Source organism: Anser brachyrhynchus (assembly GCF_964034855.1).
Source record: "Anser brachyrhynchus genome assembly, chromosome: 2".
Classification (NCBI taxonomy): domain Eukaryota; kingdom Metazoa; phylum Chordata; class Aves; order Anseriformes; family Anatidae; genus Anser; species Anser brachyrhynchus.
This window is the reverse complement of record NC_137695.1, coordinates 137,927,848-137,946,955: the sequence shown is the minus strand read 5'-3', so window position 1 is coordinate 137,946,955 and position 19,108 is coordinate 137,927,848. Positions and strand designations below refer to the sequence as shown.

At 40.5% G+C, this 19,108-nt stretch overlaps 1 protein-coding gene and 1 long non-coding RNA gene across 11 annotated transcripts in view; both read right to left on the bottom strand.

The window, feature by feature from the left end:
* Positions 1-19,108, bottom strand: part of CPQ (carboxypeptidase Q) — a 358,649-nt gene that overhangs the window by 242,668 nt on the left and 96,873 nt on the right. For all 10 annotated transcript variants that reach the window (XR_013947694.1, XR_013947695.1, XR_013947696.1 and 7 more), the window contains one exon: positions 16,284-16,395. Coding sequence is in view for 6 of the 10 variants with exons in the window: in XM_080583136.1 (XP_080439262.1) it covers positions 16,284-16,395 (112 nt within the window). In the remaining 4 variants the exon portion in view is untranslated. The remainder of the gene's footprint in view (positions 1-16,283; positions 16,396-19,108) is intronic.
* Positions 10-16,263, bottom strand: LOC308191101. The gene is made up of 3 exons (XR_013947700.1): positions 8,128-16,263; positions 4,942-5,494; positions 10-3,711 (listed from the first exon to the last, which is right to left on the bottom strand). It is a non-coding gene; the product is annotated as an uncharacterized lncRNA (long non-coding RNA).

Sequence of the window (19,108 nt, the reverse complement as noted above, 5' to 3'; positions counted from 1 at the left end):
AATAATTTTAAATGTTGGTTTTAGTACTAAGTATTTGTTTATTTGAGCATTTGTCTGCATTTGTCTCCATCTCCCAATTGCAGAAAAGCCAGTTTCCATTCAGTCAGGTCTAACTTCAACAAATGCAACCTACTTCTAGTGTGGGTTTTGTTGTCCACAGTGCTTTGGGCTCGTTTTTGGGAAGGACTGGGGTGCAAGGAGAGAAACCATGAGAGAAAGAGGTAGTTTGTTGTGGTGCTGCTACCAGGCCTCTGATGCAGTAGCAGAGGAAGAGCAAACCTGGGGGACACAACGTAGGTGTCCGCAAAATGTAACATCAAATGACTACCTTGATAGATTTCTGATACATATGCTGCCATCCTAGTGGTCTGCAGTAAATAATGTATGTATGCTTTCAGCAGATCCAAATGCAATTTTCATGAGAATTAATATTTTTCTTGTCATGCTTAATTTATTACAATTAATTGGAAATGAGCTACTCGATTTTCAAGAGAAATGTTTCCCCTTTCCAGGAACTGAGAGGCACTACAGTATTATTTTGCTTTTTATCAGACCAATGAAAAGAGACAATCTGTACTCTGGAATCTGAAATACAACTGCCTGCTGAATCTATGCAAAGCTTTCTAAAACATGGCAAACACAAGGCCACTCTGTATTTTGTTACAATAGCTCAGTAAGAAAGATAAGTTCTCACATATATTTTGAAACTGTTTCTGCTACGGCACATCCAAACAGATAGATGTTGTTGCCCTTTATTTATTTGATTGATTGTACTCATAAACAAATACATCTGAGACATCAAATCTGAGAGCACTGAAGAGCAAGCAGACCAAGAATAAACAGTGCTTTCTGTACAGTGTAAAGCTAATTATGTTTCAGCAAAAATACCCTCCTCAAAACTATTAGAAAGAAAATAAGCCAGATAGGAGAATATAACAAACAATAAAGCATAAATGACCCCACACACTTCTGTGCTGAGGAGAAATAATATCAGTATCACTGTCAAAACTGAATTAATTTCCTAGCTGAAATGGATGAAGTCTACAAATAGACCTGACCTTCATTAATTTTCTTCCTCAACCCAAAGAAAATCAACCAAAGGTTTCCTTCTCGAAATTACATGTTAGCAATCCTAATAACTGAAGACAGAGTGTAAAAGTTATATTCAAAATCTGAAAAAAACCACCACCTTGGCTTGTCCATTATTTCATAATGAAAGAAGCACAAAGAATAGAATCAAGGGATTAAAAAGTGGATTTTCTAAATGTTGACCTGCTGTCTGTAAACAGACAGGTCATCAGCTCTCATTACTTTAAAAACAGTTCTTCCCCCTCTCCCCCCCTTCATCCCAGTGGATTTCCTGCTCTTCTCCTAAATCATTACAGCACAGGATTAGCCTCCTTCGCATTTCAAATCAGCCAGATGGCCAATGAGAGAAAATTAAGATACTAAAATAGTAATCATGTTGATGTTAGGAAGATTTTAGACACAAAATAACCACAAATGTGTCAGTGGCTCCATTACAAGAGGTGGCTCTTCATTTGCAGCTTTAGCAGTGAACAAGGGTGCCAGCAAAAGGCTGTTTGTCCTAGCACAAAACACAAAGCACTGGAGCTCAGCCTCCAGCCCACCACACCACGGCTGTGCAAGTGGCTTGGGTGGGAGATGTCTGAGACAGGGGAACAGCATCTTCTGCCTCCTTCCAGCCATGGGAGATGAAGCGCTGCTAGTCTGAAAATAAACACGCTGCTGTCCAACAGGGGGCTAGGACCAAGGGTGAGAGATGCCTGTTGGTGTTTAACCCCTAGAGGCTGTAAGCCTGGCTGCTCTCTGATTCTCTGCCAGAGTTTGAGAAGGTCTCAGCTCACTTACATGGAAGAATTCTGAGGTCCATACGGCCCCTTTGTAGCTGGTCATAGCATCTTTCTATTAAAATGGAGGGGAGAAAAAGCCCTGCCGAGCTTTGCAAATTCCATGAGCAGATTCACTTGTGTGCTCTACTGAAATTAAATAGGAAATCTTAAAAAAAAAAAAAAAAAGTCATAAAGTCTAGAGGCATTTATTTTAAAAACAAAACAAAGTATACAGAGGAAAATCTAATTTCCTCATTATCTTGAAGTGATAAGAATTTATCTACCTGTTATTAAAAACACAGCTATTCTGATCAAAGTACATCAAATAAATCCAGTATTCACAAGTAAAATTGCCAAGAATATTCTGAATGCATGCCTTTATTAAAAATACGAACTACTATACTTAAGCTACAACTTTTTTTTTTTTTTTTTAATTAAAATTACCAGTTTTGGTTTGTTTCTTAAAACCTACTGGTTCCTAAGGAACAAAACATTGCCACAAAATCTTGCAGATCACAGCCCAAATGCGTACTGAAAAGACATGATAAAAACACTTGGAGTAGAAAACTATGTTCTGTGATGAGTGTCAGGGGCGTGAAGCAAATTTTAAAATTAAGGAAAACTGTTTCAAAATAAAATAGTGCCTCCCCCTTTTGAAATATTACATATTCTAAAGCAAAGTATAGAAGAGATTTTTTTTTTCAACTTACACAGAATATTTAAATACATAGATTGTTTTGGAAAAGTGCAGTAAGTTATAACTGGTGCAAGGATCCTACTGTGCCTTTCCTGGGTCACGCAGATCTGAAATTAAGTAACTCAAGTGGAAGTTGCAGAGCTCAACACCTACTCAAAAACACCCAAATCCTACAGCTTCCATCCTACCGCTGCATCCCAATAAAAAGAACAGCAGGGATTTTACAGTAGGATAAACTTCAAAAGGTTATAGTTGGTACTCAGATTATCCCTTCTAAACTCAAGCAACTAAGACCAAAACCAACACATCTACAGATCTCCCTCCATCTACAGAATAATTTACAAATCTACATACTTCCACTATTTTTTAAAAAAATGAAGCAGCTTTTTTTTTTTCTCTACGTTACCCTTAACTGAGAAACGTAGTCATAGTACAGCACAAAGGTGCATTTTACTGATCAGCCTCTGCACTCCTATGGTTTATCCCAAGTGAAAGATACACTATGGTGCACCTGGGCTCCCAAGTTAAAGGATGAAATGAAAACATTTATCCCAGGCTACTTCTGCATTATACACCCTCAGTGCTGCAGTAGCTGCTTGCGGTTTCACTGTCTCCAGGTGCTGTACTTCACGATTGCTTGACCACTTCAGTAATACTTTGAAGCAGCTCTTAATGATTTGATATTCTGTTTCTTTTAAATTATGCTAAAGTGCTCAGACTTGCAGATGTCAGCAGCAAGCTTAGGTTAGCCAAAAAACACAAATGCTTGAGAAAAAACGGATTTGTAATCGTACTAGAAAAGAGGTATTAACTAAGAAGTCTGACGTCAACTGTCAACTACAATAAAGTACTTTGCCAAAAGCCTTTCTTTCATACTTTACATAAGAGATAATTACCAGCAAATAACATGGAAGTGTGTATATATATATGTGTATACACATGTGTGTACATGTATATATATACACACTTTTACAATAATTTTAAAATGGGTATTTTTTAGGCATGATAGTGTTGATTTAATCCACGTATGTTCGTACGACAGTGGATGATCTCCCTGTGATAAGGCACTTACCAGGACACTATGCAAAACTTGAATTTTATATCTTGCACATCTTGCTCCTGCTTGAGAGATTCCCACACAGCAAAATTGAAATGTATCGTCTGGTATAAGCATATACAAATTATGATAATCTGTCACATATTATGTAAAAAATAAATAAATGTGCTCCACCCTCACGATAGCACATAAACCATGAGGGTGAACTTGAGTTGTGTCTTTTTTAATCAAAATAAAGATCAGTATTCTAAATACTGAATTTCCTTTAGTACATATTTTTCCACTTTATAAACATAAATTCTTACTGATGGGGAGGATTAAGTATGAAGACACGGTGTTTTCTAAGAAGACAGTGTATGATAGCTAATCAGACTTCTTCAAGAGAAGTCATCATGTTGTTGTAATACCAATCAACTTTTGAAAACAGTGAAACAAAGGATTTTTTACTCTGCAAACCAAGACACTGGTATCACCCGCAAACAAATCAAATAGCTGTTCAGCTTACAAGAGGCATATTATCACACTGCAAATGGATGTGCATTGTAGTGGAGTGCCTCAGGCCCAGCACCGCCAGCGGGTTGAGGAAAGAGATTGTCCTGCTTTGCTCTGTGCTGGTGCAATCTCACCTCGGGCACTGTGTGCGGTTTTGGGAGTCACAATATAAGGACATAAAACTATTAGAGTGTCCAAATGAGGACTACAAAGATGGTGAAAGGTCTAGAGGGCAAGGCTTACGAGGAGCAGCTGAGGTCCCTTGGTTTGTTCGGCCCAGAGCAGAGCAGGCTGAGGGGAGGCCTCATGGCGGCCTGCAGCTCCCTCACGAGGGGAGCGGAGGGGCAGGCGCTGAGCTCTGCTCTCTGGGGACAGCGACAGGACCCGAGGGAACGGCATGGAGCTGGGACAGGGGAGGGTCAGGCTGGGGGTTAGAGAAAGGTTCTGCACCCTTCACTGTGGTCACAGCACCGAGCTGACGGAGTTCAAGAAGCATTTGGACAATGATCTCAGATAGATGGCCTGATATTTGGGTGGTTCTGTGCAGACCCAAGAGCTGGACTCAATGATCCTTGTGCATCCTATATGCTATGATTCTGTGTTACTAGACTAACAGGTAAAACATTTTTAACTTGCATTTACACAGTATTCAGTGATAAAATACACATGCTGCAATTAGGATATGCCTGTACATAGGAAAGCAGGCTATGCCTGTATATGCATGCCTACACTATCTTTTTGTTTTGAATTTCTATAGCCTATTCCTATTTCTTCAATATATGAGCTGCATTTATTTCCCACCCCTAATGATTTTTAGGACAGTTTGTAATAAGTTGCATTACCTGAAGAGAGGAGAAGCTCCTCAGCAGTATAAAGATGGGACTGAAGCTCATCGGTATACAGCACACAAAGGAAAATGACTGTAACCCCCCCAAGCCCTCTGGAACTATGAAAACCATTAGGTATTTTAGGGCTTTGCCAGTTTTACCCTCCCCACATCACACATAAATGGCCTAAAAAAGCCTTGAACTGAGCCACAAAGTAGAACAAATTGCACTACCCTATCCCTTTGTCTCATACTGCCTAAGATGCTGATATATTTGCTTCAGGAGCTTCTATGGAGAGGTACATACAGATATATCATCCCCAAAACTGTCCCACTGCTGTATTTAACATCATGAGCTACATATTTTTCTGCATTATTAGCTGTTGCCTGAAATTTCTTTAAAAGGATATATATACAAAAAGGACTAAGATACACAACACAATGAACACAGCCAGTCTGAGTTTCTCCCATGCTATGCGTCCTGCTTTCTCTTTTCTCTCTCCTGCTATGTCTTCTTTGTTGCAGTTAACACGGAAATTTCCCAAGTCTCTTGTGACTTTACTGGCAGCCTTCAGGAGAAAAAAAAAAAAAAAAAAGCAATTTCTGGTACATATTTCAGGGTCAAATTAGCTGTATCAATACTCATTCTTAATTGCTCTGTTTTGCTTACAACACACTAGCAGTCCCTTTATGCATCATTAAAATCCTATCCAATCTAGTAATGCTCTGTTAATTTTTTTTAATCTGGCCAAATATTCAGAGTTTTTTTCATTTTCTTTTAGATTTGATCTGCTAAAGTGTTTCAACCATTTACAGATTGGGAAACAGGCAATTTTCTGAAATTTCCAGAATCTCAGCAAATGCTTTATTTGCTGGTTTAATTAAACTGCTGGGCTTCATGGCAAGTTACATATTTTAGCTCTCGTTGCATTCTCATTACACTGCCTATTTTATATAACACCGATACTTTTAGTTTTAATTTTCCTTATTCTGGTCTAGACCTCAAGTGAACTATCAAGTAAGGTCACTTTCACCAAGCCATGATAACTTTTTAAGCTGGTTTTCCTTCTAATGTATTGTACACAGTTTTGGTGTTGCAGTCTTATTTTCCATAGTATTTCCACAGGAGGAGCCCACACTTGCTGTGCAGTTTTGGCCTCTGCTATATATGTAGCCTAAGGTCCCAATAAGCTGAGAATGCACAAATTCCTAACATTTGCTACCCATCACTATTACTTGTCTGAGAGAGGTCTGATAGCTTTTGAAAAGAAGACAAATATTTGAATATTCCCAAGTATTTTAGAGACCATTACCTAATTTCTGTATTCTGTGGAATGGGTAATACCTGTTTTAGAGAAAACTCTCTTCACCTTAGCATCTTGTTTCTCTGGCTAATTTCAAAGACTACATGTAAAGATACATTTTATAAATTGTAAATGATAATGCAATCAAATTAGGATGTCCGGACTTTTCCTCTGAATATGAAGAAGTTTTCATTTTAAAACAGAAGGATTTGCACGTTCGTTCTGTTATTAGAAAAAATCTTCCATGATTAAGAGTGCTAATATCACTCTTTGTGCTGGAAAGTGTTTGTCTAGTTAGACATTGCATTAAAAAATTCTAGTTAGGCATTTCATTTAAAAGAAGTTTTTTTTTTCTTCAAAATTGAGTGAAAAACACTGATTTAACAGAGAAAATCTTAATACTATCAAAGTTATACACTTTGAGAAGACAAAGCACACTTTAAAAAATGTTAGTATTAAGTAAACCATGATTATGATATATTTGTAATTCTCTAGTGAGCATAAAGTTAAAGAAAGGCAACAGCTTATTGCTTGAGAAACTGCCTTTGCTTTCTCATCAAAAAGGTATAATGTAATCTACTTGATTTTTCTTTGTTCTGTTGCACAGGTTTTGCTTGTATTACTGAGGACAAGATGTTGGTTGGACAGGATGCTGGCAAGTGGATAAATCAGTTCATCTTGAAGTTCTGCAGTAAAGAAAAATGAGGTCTCCCAGGCCTGGGAGAAAGCCAGGCTGTCTGACAGGTACACGGGTCAGCTGGAGAAGAGATTTGGAATCACAAGAAGAAAAAGACAGAAAATGGGCAGGACACTGGAAAGCAGGAAATGAGACAAGCCAAGCCAGACAGTGCCTGGAGGTAAGGGCCAGTAGCTCCACCACAACTGATGCCAGTGAAGGGCTCAGATGTTGTGCTTTGGGTGGGAAGAGGACACAGCTGCCGCACTCACAGAATGGGAGAAGCTTTTTGGACAAGCCTCTGAAAAGAGGGGGAGTGGAAACTGCAAGGCAAGCAGGATATGAGGCAGGACTCATATCTGGAAAGGACTGGGTTTTACAGAGCTAGAGGAGCAGGCAAGCAGTATTAATTAAATCTGGGATTAATCAAAGCATTTTTTTCTGTTTTTAGGAAAGTATAAGCTTATGACAGAATAGGAAGGGCAGATTTACAGAAGAATAAAGGTGGAGAACATGAGAAGTTTTAGGTAGATTTATTTTAAGAAAGTGATGTAATATCCAAGAGGAAACGTTAAGGAAGGAGCTGTATATACAAGACTAGAGGGGAAAGCTGCAAATGATTTGCAAGTCTAGTAACTAAAAATAACACATATTAAGCCTTCTAACAGGGGAGATGGGGAGAAGAAGGTGCCTCTGCCTGGAGCTCCGTACACTGTGCTGCATTTGGGTGAGGTGGCAGAGCTGCTGCAGCAAGCGCTGGCCAGGTGCCTGCCTCCGAGCCACCAACCTGCATAGCTCAGAAACAGCTCGGAAGAGGAGCACTGAGAAACGTGCTCTTCTGTGCTTGGGATTCTTGGATGCTGTGACAAAGAACCAATTAGTCTAGTGTCATGAAGTCAAAGGCACGTCAAAAATAAATAAATAAATAAATAAATCCTCTATTTGCCTGTTTACCAGCAGAACATGAAAGCAGAGCACTCTTCCATTCCCTACACTGCTTCTGCTGCTGCTGCCATTTCCTCCACATCCCATTAAAAAGAAGAGGACACCCTGAAAATGTACCCTCTTCCTCTTTAGGAAAAAACTCCCTCCTGAAAGGTATTCAGAGATCTCATAAAATTCTTCTGGAGCTAAAAAGGCAATGCAGGCCTCTCTCCCTCTCTCTCTCTCTGGTGTTACAAGCATAAAACGTGTTTTGACCTTTTCTGTGTTGTGGCTCTACCTTCTGCTTTTGCTGTCCCTCTGTTTGTACTGGCAGAAGCCCAAATCTGTTGCAGCATTTACACTGTCCTCAGAGCTGATGATTCAGAAAATGCACCAACCACACTTGTCTCACCATATGGAAAATATATGCCTTAAAGAACAAACAAACAAAAAAAAACCAACAACAACAACAAAAAAAGAAAACCTGACAGCAAGGACAAGATGACTCTGACTTCATCCAGAAAGGATTTCAGTATTGCACCACGCCAGCGGAGTTACAGATTTGGACAAAAAATCGCAATAGCTTCTGTCACCTGGTTTTTAAGATTTTCACAGATAAATAAAGCACATTTTTGAACTTGAATTTACTGGCTAAATCACAGCTTGCAGAGTAGCAGCAGTACACAGGACACAGGGCAACATGGTTAAGGAGAGCTGTAAGCCTAAATTTACTGCTCAATTAACAACTTTATATGTCTGCAGTCACCCCCCTGCTATGTCAACTCAGTATGGAAATTGAAGATTTAAGTATTTGTCAAATATGCATTCAGTTGTTTGTTGAAATCAAGGTTTAAATGTAGTTGGAGTGTACCAGCATACACATATACTTCATATCAAGTATAGTTAACAGATTTGCAAAATATGAAGGCCAGAATAAAATGTGCAACTTTTGGGAAGTGAAAAGAATGTAAGAACAAGGAGCTCCTATCAGGGATATTTAATCCAAAAAAAAAAAAAAAAAAGTACTATAAAAGCCGTCATTTAATGATGTTTCACAACATATCTCCTAGACAGCAAACAACTACACCACCAGAGCTACAGGAAATTCCAAAACACGTTCAACAAAATTTTTATAAAGTAAGTTAAAATCGCAGTTATATGACTTCAATTAAACTAGCAGAAAAGGAATGACTCCAATAATTTTTTTTAATAAAATGTATCTTTAGTCCTCATATATTAGCCAGTGAATTTAGAATAGAGAAGTGTAACTTCATACAAAGACTACAGAGAACTGAATCGAAATCTGTCTTATGGTTTTTGAGTCACATTAGTCATGGGTATAACTCAGAGGAGAGTTAGAAGTTCTGTTTAAAATAAGTTTTAAGGTGGAAAAAACTGCCTAATCAACTCCTTATGAGTTACATAAAATATAATTCAGGTCGCACCTTGAAATCCTTATGCGTGTTGTTTTAAAAACACTTAAGTTTTCTATGGCTTTATGCTAGGAAACAGAAATTTGGTTGTACCAGATCCATGTCTTCATCTACAGGGAAGTCAGCTCAGGAAACTCCCATTTCCTTCGAACACTGGTAAAGAGAGGAAGAGGGGGAAGTATGCACCGAACCTATCACCATAAATTTCTCCCTTTCTTGAGTGCGTACAGATCATAGTCTAGGAATGTAGGAAGGCCATGTAAAAGGTGTGATGGCTGGGATTAGACTTTGTCAACAATAACCCTTCCTTCATCAGGCTGCTATAGCAGCAACGGCATCGTGCATCCTGCCCTAGCCTGCAGAAGAGGAAAATGTGCCTGGTTCATCTATTTGACTCCTGGTATTCGCTGTCTCTGGCACTTCCCCATAGCAAATATTTTTTATATGGAAGAACCAGGATTCCCAGAAGCACCCGGAGGCCCAGTCCTAGCAGGAGACTTCCTGGTCTCATGTGCCATGCAGACATGACGGGACATGAGCTCAGTGCACGTGAGACAACACCAGAAGCTGGGAAACATTTACTCTGTGCCACAAACCATCGTTATAGCTGTCTTCGGAATGCAGGTGCCTTTCATGAAGTCTCTACCAGCTACTTCAACACGGGCAAGATCTTAGATAGTGATAACTCCCAACATGTTTCTGTTCAAGTAGCTGAGGGTATGTTTGTGATTTGGCAAATTCACAGCACAGTCAATGGATTTCTTCTGAGGACGCACCAGGTAAACACACGACTGGGCAGCAGTGGTGGACATGTGCACATCTGGGCTTCAGAGAACAACACAAGCTGACTAACAAAGGAGTGTTGAGATCCAAACACCGCCATGTAAAGGCAAAAAGCACATTTCTGAATAAGGAGGGAGAGCCTCTGCATAAACGTTGCTGAAAGAAACTCAGGATGTGATCAAAAGACTATTTGATTCCTCCCCTGTTAGCAGAGGTGAGACTGAAAATAAGTTAGACTGTAGTGTCAAGTAGCAGCTCCAATCACTGGAAAAAAAAAAACAAACAAACAGAAATTTGGCTCCAGCTGTTTCAATTAAAAACAGACACAACAGATACAATATCTGAAGTTTTTCAGAAGAAAGCAGTGAAATTCATCAATTAAAATCAACTGCATCTCTCACTCCAGTGGGCTCTCTACAGCATTTAAGGGGCATAAAGTGTTATGCTTGGAAACCACCATATGATCACCTGCTAAACTCTTTTCTCCGCTACTCTTGTTTTTCAGTTCCCCAAGCTTCCTTTTAAGGATAAAAGTCCTGTGTTTCCAGAGCTGGAGGAGAAGGTGGCTTTGCCAGAGAGCTTCACCCACATTTTCCCCAGGGAGGGCACCTGCGGCCTCGGGTGGGAATTGCCTACCTGGGCCAAGCGATGCAGGAACACAGCGAGATTAGGAGCAAAGAGAAAGCAACGGCTAGAGCTCTGAAATCACTGGACACATGCCACCTGCTTCATGCTCAAAAATGCCAGCAGCAAGTATTAGTTCTGAGCAAGGCCTCCATGGCAGCAGAAGGCTTGAAATGGTGAGAGAACAGAAATTCCTCCTTTACGGAAACAGGCAATCACCATCCACAGTGGGACAGAGCGCCACAGGCTGTCGGTGCAACCTGTAGAGCCAGGTAAAGGTACAATATGGCATCAAGATAATTCTTGGGGTAATTTTATAGGAACTTTTTATGAATAGCTGTTTAACTAGTCTTTCACCTCACCTGGAAAGCCAACTTCTTTTGTAAACCTCATGTGACACAGGGACAAGAAAACTTGTGTTTCAAATGACACCAGAGCTGTAATGACTCTACCATCAAAATGCTGAGGCAAATGGCATTGGGTATCTCCAAAGACACCTTTTTTTGCACACGAACTAGCATATGTAAAATTGGAAAATTATAAATCCAACCTGAAAACAGGATGGGTTTGAGGTTTCGAGACTGTAATTAGTAACAGAGTTGTTCTGCAAAACGAGAAATCCCCAACTTGCTTGTGTGCTGTCTCTTCTACAATTTCCAAATACCTTCACACCACATCACAGCTCATGCAATACCCTATGGATTACATCTGTTTAAAGACAGGAACCCCTCAGCTGCTTCTCCCCAAAATACCCCCAGTGCCTTCCCATTATCTCTAAATTACCCCCAACAATGCTCTCACAACGGTAGCAGTATTTGCTACTACCCCACAGAACTTGGTGGCAGAGGCACAAGAAAAAAGACCTGGTGCTTACTCCAAAGCTACATGTGTGCTGATTAAACAGGCATTTGTCATCATTCAAAAAAGCATAAAAGCAGAGTTTCTTCCTGCCTTTTCCTCAGCTGGGACAGAAAGGCACTCATCCATCTCTCCTCAATCACTCATTTGCAAAGAACGTATCAGAACTTCATATTCTAAATATTTCTATGCCTCTATCAAATGTAGTTAGAATTGATCAAAAGGTTAAAAACTGAGGAGGGCTGGGGAAGGCGGCAGCTGACAGACACAGCTGCAGGCAAACTGCAGCACAGTTGCACAAGCTTACTGCCTTGCAAACCTTGTCTGCAGTACTGAAGGGCATTTTTTCAAGCATCAGAAGCCCTCAGATAATCCTAACAGCCACAGCCCCACTGATGGAAAGGGAGTTTTCCAGCTCAGACCAGCTAAGGCGCCTTGGTGCCTTTAAAGATGTCTCTATTCCCATAAAAAAAAAGAATAAAGAACACCAACTGGCTGAAACTTTAATCTTTCTTCACATAAACAACTTCTGTGAAAATGCCTCCAGTTCTTTGTTTCTTGAGCAAATTAACCACGAAGTAGCTTGCCAGTGTTCTTGCCCATCAGTGGCGTATATAAGTTTCAAGAGTGCTAGGAAAAAAAGTACGTATTTTTCTTTCCTTTGTGCTTCATTGAACTTCAGTGTTTACTTGGAGAAAAGACCCATTTGGATACCATTAGCCAGAACGGCCACTAGTTGGTGAATGTTTCTGAGTTTGGCTTCCAGCAAAGCGAGCAGTGGGAAGAGCATAGCGTGGCACAACAGCAAGCAGAAATTGGTATGGGTGCACTGCGTGAAATGCTTCAGTTCGCTCAGGTCAGGAGGTACCTACAAGCTGTGCTGGTACCAACATGTGCACAGATGAGTGCAGACATTTATCAGTACATTGTAGAAAGCTTTTTTTTTTTTTCTAGAGTGAAGCTACAAACACACAGAACAGAAATGTGGGGTTCAGTTTCTGCATTGGGTGGCTGTAGAATAGCCACTTCGAGCAAGATTCACCTTGTTGAATTGTAATCCATCTAAAAGTAGGCATTTAGTCTGAATTTGCTGCCTGTGTTTTCTCTCTGGAAAAGGAGGAGAGCCAAAGGCACCTCCAAAGGTGCCCGTTCTCATCATCTTGGTGCGGAAGATGCAGAACAACTCGCCCCCAGAAGATGCTTCTTCATCTGACTCTACGCTGACTCTTTTTGTCTCAAAAAGAAGCAACATCCACGTGAAACCAAAGAGTGAAATGGAAAAAAAAATCCTACCAAAAGCAATGGGTTCCATTTTTTCCCTCAAAAAAGTTGAAGTGTTGAAGTCTCTGTGTGAAGCTACTTGAGACTGTGCTACTATTGTGTGTTCTTACAGTGAACATCCAGCTAACTATTAGTGTCTGGAAATCTACAAAAACACCATTAAGAAAAAAAAGATATGAATATAGCACAGAAGCTGTCAGCTCAATTAAAGAAAAATAAAAGCCAACACTGAAGATTCAGAAAATATAAAGCTTAACACATTCAGTACTTGATTTATCTAGAAATAAAAGTAAAAGCTGTTAAATACTTTTAACCAGAGCAAGAAAATAAACTTCATCACTTAAAATGTAATCATTTAAGCAATAATTTTAATGATTTTAAAATGAATTTCATGTATTTGGTCCTACGCCAATAGCTACTAAATGGTTTGGGGAGGGGTTATGTTAAAGTACAGAATACTATTCAAACTACAACCATTTTTCAAGTAATGGAATTACCAAAATCCAAATTACCAGGCGTAACTTGTGTCCACTCGCCATGCCCGAAGGTCACAGTGATATCATGATGAAATGCTATTAGATCATTAGATCACCTCTGAAAAGACTTGCTCAAATAGCGTAGCAGTATCTTGCTTTTATGGAACCAAGGGGCTACAGCAGACATGGAAGCAGTAGTCCTCGCTACACGTAACAGAAGTTCTATACTGTAAAATTAGTATTTCAGAATGTTCACTTCAGCTTTCAGATCACATATCTGTATTTCTAAGATCAGTTAGACAACACACAGACGCAGATTTCATGGCTACACAATGCACCATGACTTTAAGAGTCCCAGTAAACAGCCAAAAATTCGACAAGTGCATCAGACAAGCCCGTTTAGCTGGCTTATTCCCATGCCACGCATGGACTGACGCTAACTTTATTGGGGTCCAGAAGGATACGAAGCCAAGCCTCCACAGTTCAAGAGACAATGCTTGGAAATAGCGCACTCTGAAAATACAACTTATGGAATTGGCTGTAGATAAAGCTAATTAATTAACTTCTCACACAATCTGCACATCGGTCACTTCGCCGTCATTTTTTTGGGGTCAGATTTTATATGCACCATAAGATATAAAATCTGCACTAACCAATCTGCTACGGAAGATGAAAGGCGCTATCCCACGTGGCTACACCTACAGGTTAGATTGGATGACCCAGATATTCTCTCCCAGTTGTATGTTCCCGCAGAACACTGGTATAACAAGAAAAGCTTGACGCAACAGCTAACCAGAACAGAGGGCATCAGCAAAGGCTCAGACATTTCCCAGCTGAGAAAACAGCATTTCACCATAGGTTGTACAGCAAACACACAAGCTACTACTAGAGGAAACCAAATATTTGAACAAGCAGAGAGTGATGCATTTCATTCATGCCTGAAAGGAAACCCAGTGAATAAGAATTATACAATGCCACCATGAATTTGCCCTTAAGAGACGCAAAACAGTTTGTTCTGAATAGAATAGAATCAGCAAATACAGACACAATTTTTCTTCCTGGAGGTGGAGGGAGCATAGGCAATTTCCCAAGAATCATAAAAAAAGATTTAAAAACACTAAAAGAAAGAGTAGGCCTGGTTTCTTCTGTAGAAGAATCCTTTTTAGTTCACTTTTAAAGAACAAAAAGTAAAACACATGCATTTTGTTTTCAGTCACATACTGATATTCCAGTTATTCTGAGGCTGGCAAAACGAGAGATAACGAGCTCAAATAATGCAAAATAAAGACACAGCAATACACAAAGATGTCTGATATTCATCACTGCAGTACGAGAGTGGCTAATCTCATAACAGAGCTTGTCTACAAAGAGCTCTTCAAGAAACACTGAGATTGTTCAAGTGCACAAATCCTTCTGATTAGAAGCAGGAAAGGCTAGTTTCTTATTTAAACTCTGCCAGAGCCAAGAGCAGGAACAGCAGCTGATTTTATTTTTTAAAGGAATACTTAGAGCATTCCTATTGACCACAGGTTACAGTTCTGGAAAAAAGGAATGATGAGGAAAAATAGGTTCCATCTGATGAAAGCATCCATGGATATCAACGCAACAATCTAAGAAGTCTGTTTTGATCTAGTTTTGAGGGGTGTAGTGACAAAAGCCCATATGGAAGTAAAAATAGCAAAAAACTGCAGATCAAGGAGTAAGACTGGAATCCGCACTTCAGAGATCAGAAATCACACAGCAGACTAAGAACAGCAGGACGCCAGACCAAATTTTGAGAGGCTAGGTGTATGGAGAACACAGGCACATGAACTGGATGTTTCGTTCATGACTAATTTAAATACAGTGCCAATTAGGTCAATGTCTAGATGATCTCTGGCAGCAGTACCTGACTGTAGACCACAGTCTGGGAGATGCTGGGGATGAACTGCATTCCCACAGCTGACCTTGGAGCCCCTTTACAATGGCTGTGCCACACTCGCCCTCCAGTCTGTGAGGAACTATACCATCACATTACTTGATGAGACAAAATGTTTTGACAGGGCACTCTGGTTAAGTTAAATTTTACAGAACTATATCCTTGTAGTGAGGAAACTCGAGTGTGAGCCTCCTCTGTCCTGGATTAACTTGACAAGGAAATCAGCTGTAACAGTCCAAAAAAAAAAACAAAGCCCACGAACACAGCAACATAAAAGAAGTGCGAATGACCAGGAAATCAGCCTTAAAATACCAACCTAAGAGCCCATCATCTTGATGGTCTAGCTGTATCTATCAGCATTTGGTGGAACAAGTCTAGGCAGGATATAAATTTGTTTAGGAAGAACGTTCAAGGAGAATGGACTCTTAAATATGAATTTCTGTTAAGTTTAGACTCAGTTTTGATGATTATCCCTATATGTAGGTGAAAAAAAAAGAAGTCAAGAGGCAGCATCATGGTCTGGATCCAGTCACAGATGCATCTTCTTGAGAGAGATGTAGATAGATGTAGATGAGAAGTTATCAAGAGTGAGGTAAGAGTTTGTGAATTAAATTAACTGAACAGCCACTGGAAAAGCGACTTGTAAGACAGGGAAAGATTTAGGAATGTGCTCAAAGACAGTGCTGCTTAAAAGGCAGAGAAAAATATGAGAAGGCTGATATTCATGTGATTTCATGAAGCTTCATCATCTTTAATAGGAAGGAATTCATTAAGAAAAAATAAAAGATTGACTTCTTTCTATGTTACCTAGTTACTATAGTAACACTACACTGTGCTTTCATTCTCTGATAATGGTGACCATGCAGGCTCAAAGTACGTTCTAGACCACTGACTGATGTGTTGCTTTTGGATGACCCCTATGATGAAAGAAGGGGGTTAACAGACAAACTTGCAAAATATTTATACTAAGTATGAATATTTGTTCTCAGAGGAATGGATAAAATAGAAAATCCAGTTTAGACAACACACAAAATGTTCTGGAAATGAAATGCATTAAAAATATTTTAAATTAAATATTTACCCAGATCCTTAATGAGTGATAATGCTTCCCATGATATAAATGCTCCACCACCGTCATCCATAGCTCCCTGCCCAACATCCCAGCTGTCCAGATGTCCACTGACCAATACAATCTGGAAAAGCAATTATGAGAAAATATATCTATATGGAAACAGTAAATCAGAAAAGTCAGTTCAGCATTTATGCATTTTAATGACTTTGTCATAAATTTGACTTTTTAGTTCAAAACAGGAGGAAAAAAACATTCACATAAAACTAAAACATTGTTCTCTAGTCACTGAACATAAATCTGAGATGGCCAAATGCATCCTACTGTCTCAAACCACTGCCTAAATCAAACTAGGTACGCTGTGAGGAAACATTAAATGAAGAGTTTTGTGTTGTACATTAACAAAGTCCATACTCTCCAGGACTACCATATTGCAGAATGGGGAAAATTTCTTTCACATTCCAGCCGTGAACTGTTTAAGCCCTTAAGTATGAAATTTGATTAGCCCTATTTCTGGGTGCATATGTATGAAATACGAACATAGACTAAAGTGTTCCCAGACAGAGGTTGTTGCTTTATTATATATCTGTGGCTCCTACCACAGAGGACCTCTAATTTATTACTGGATCCCCTATGTGCTACAACAATGACAAGGTATTTTATAGTTCCATTAGCCATAAGGCAATTTTAAATTAAAAACTACATGCTAGCAAGTCCCAGATGGTATTTCTGTGAAGAGACTTTTGTGACTACAGTAGATGATAGCACTGTATGTGTCTCCAGAAACACTCTGAACTCTTTTTGAAATGTTGACAAGCAGAATCACACCAATACCAGAACTCACGGAATCAGAGAATGATAGAATGTCTTGAGTTAGAAGGGGCCCACAAGGATCATCAAACCCAACTCCTGGCTCCACACAGGACTACCCAAAATTCAGACCACATGGCTCAGAGCATTATCCACATGCTTCTTGAACTCCAGCAGGCTCGGTGCCGTGACCACTGCTCTGGGGAGCCTGTCCCAGTGCCCGACCACCTCTGGGTGCAGAACCTTTCCCTAACCCCCAGCCTGACCCTCCCCTGTCCCAGCCCCAGGCCGTGCCCTCGGGTCCTGTCGCTGTCCCCAGAGAGCAGAGCTCAGCGCCTGCCCCTCCGCTCCCCTCGTGAGGGAGCTGCAGGCCGCCATGAGGCCTCCCCTCAGCCTGCTCTGCTCTGGGCTGAACAAACCAAGGGGCCTCAGCTGCTCCTTATACACCTTGCTCTCTAGACCCTTCACCATCTCTGTAGCCACTCTCTAATAGTTTTATGTCCTTATATTGTGACTCCCAAAACTGCACACAGTGCTTGAGGTGAGCCTGCACAGCACAGAGCAGAGCAGGACAATCCCTTCCCTTTACTGGCTGGCGGTGCTGGGCCTGAGGCGGCCCAGGACAGGGTTGGCCCTTGGGGCTGCCTCTGAGACATTTCCCTAGCTCGACCTGCAGCTGAAGGGCCGATGAATCTCTAATTGCAATGAGGAGGTCAAGGAGGGAAAAGAAATCTGAGCTGAGCAGGCAGGGCATTAAGTGTGGTGAAATGATGCTATAGGATGAAAGCAAGAGCAGAAAACCTCTACCATGTCCTAGGAGTCTTTGAAGAACAGGCACCAGCAAAGAGCACTTGCGGGATGTAGTAGAAGTGTCCATCCTATGACAATTCAACACTGAGGAAAAACTGAAGGAGACCCTGGAGCACACACCCATGTCCTGCCCAGAACTGGCCATATATGAGGGGATATTTCCAGCTCCCCAGTCAGCTGATGTCAATAGGGTCTCAGAGTTTTGGGGCGTAGAAGATGGTGAAAAACACTTACTCCTCCTGCTACCTTCTGTTCCCCGAAGAATTAAGGGATGACAATCTCCTGGCTTTTCATCCTAGCTTTCATTTATCACAGGACAACTACTATAGCACAGATAATGAGAACAATTTTTCCTGTTACCAGCCCCGGAGGGTGAGAGCGTATGCTGCTAAGTGCGCAGCTAACATTGCAAGGAACTAACTAACTACTTTCCTCCTCGCATGAGAGATATCTTAGTAAGTTTTCACTGGTTATTAAAAATAATGCACAAACAGATCATGGACTGCAGCAAGACAAAAATGTGCTCATCAAATCATGGCATTTTTTCATCCAACTAAATGCAATCTCAGGTAAAACAGCTAAAACTCCTCTTTGTATTTAATAAGGGCCTTGATAAATTACAGTCATATCTACTGTATTGCCACGGCTCCAATCAGAATGCACCACAACCCTTTATATTTAGAAAATGCATCATGAAATGTTTATAAATGTGTGTATGATAAAAAACAGAACTGTGATGCTTTAGAAGCTGGAAAACATTGTGATCAAAATCTGAGAGTGACTTACTCTTTCCCTCTCAGATGCTTCAACTCTCTTTTGTGCTTATCCAGCCTTGCCTAAACATGTTTTTGCTTTGCAGCCCACCACGATTTTCTTGGTAGTAGACAGACAGGTTGCAGCCTTTATTCCAAAACCTCTGCTCCTGCAAACATGCTTGAATTTCAGCTGCAGGATCCTCTGCAAAAGCTTCAGATTTACTCAGGAGGTATTCCTCCAGTGTAGTGCCATGATCCTCCCCAGGCCGCAAGTGAAAGCCTGCAAACAGCAGGACTTTCAGGCACACTTCACTGCAGAAGTTTTTACTCTGTAGCCAGCCACTGCCACACACACACACACACACTAGCACTGGTATGAACCATGCTTCGAGAGCGTGTGACACCTGCAGCCCCCACTGCAACACATGCATGGAGGACAGATCTCTGCAGAACGCTGCATTC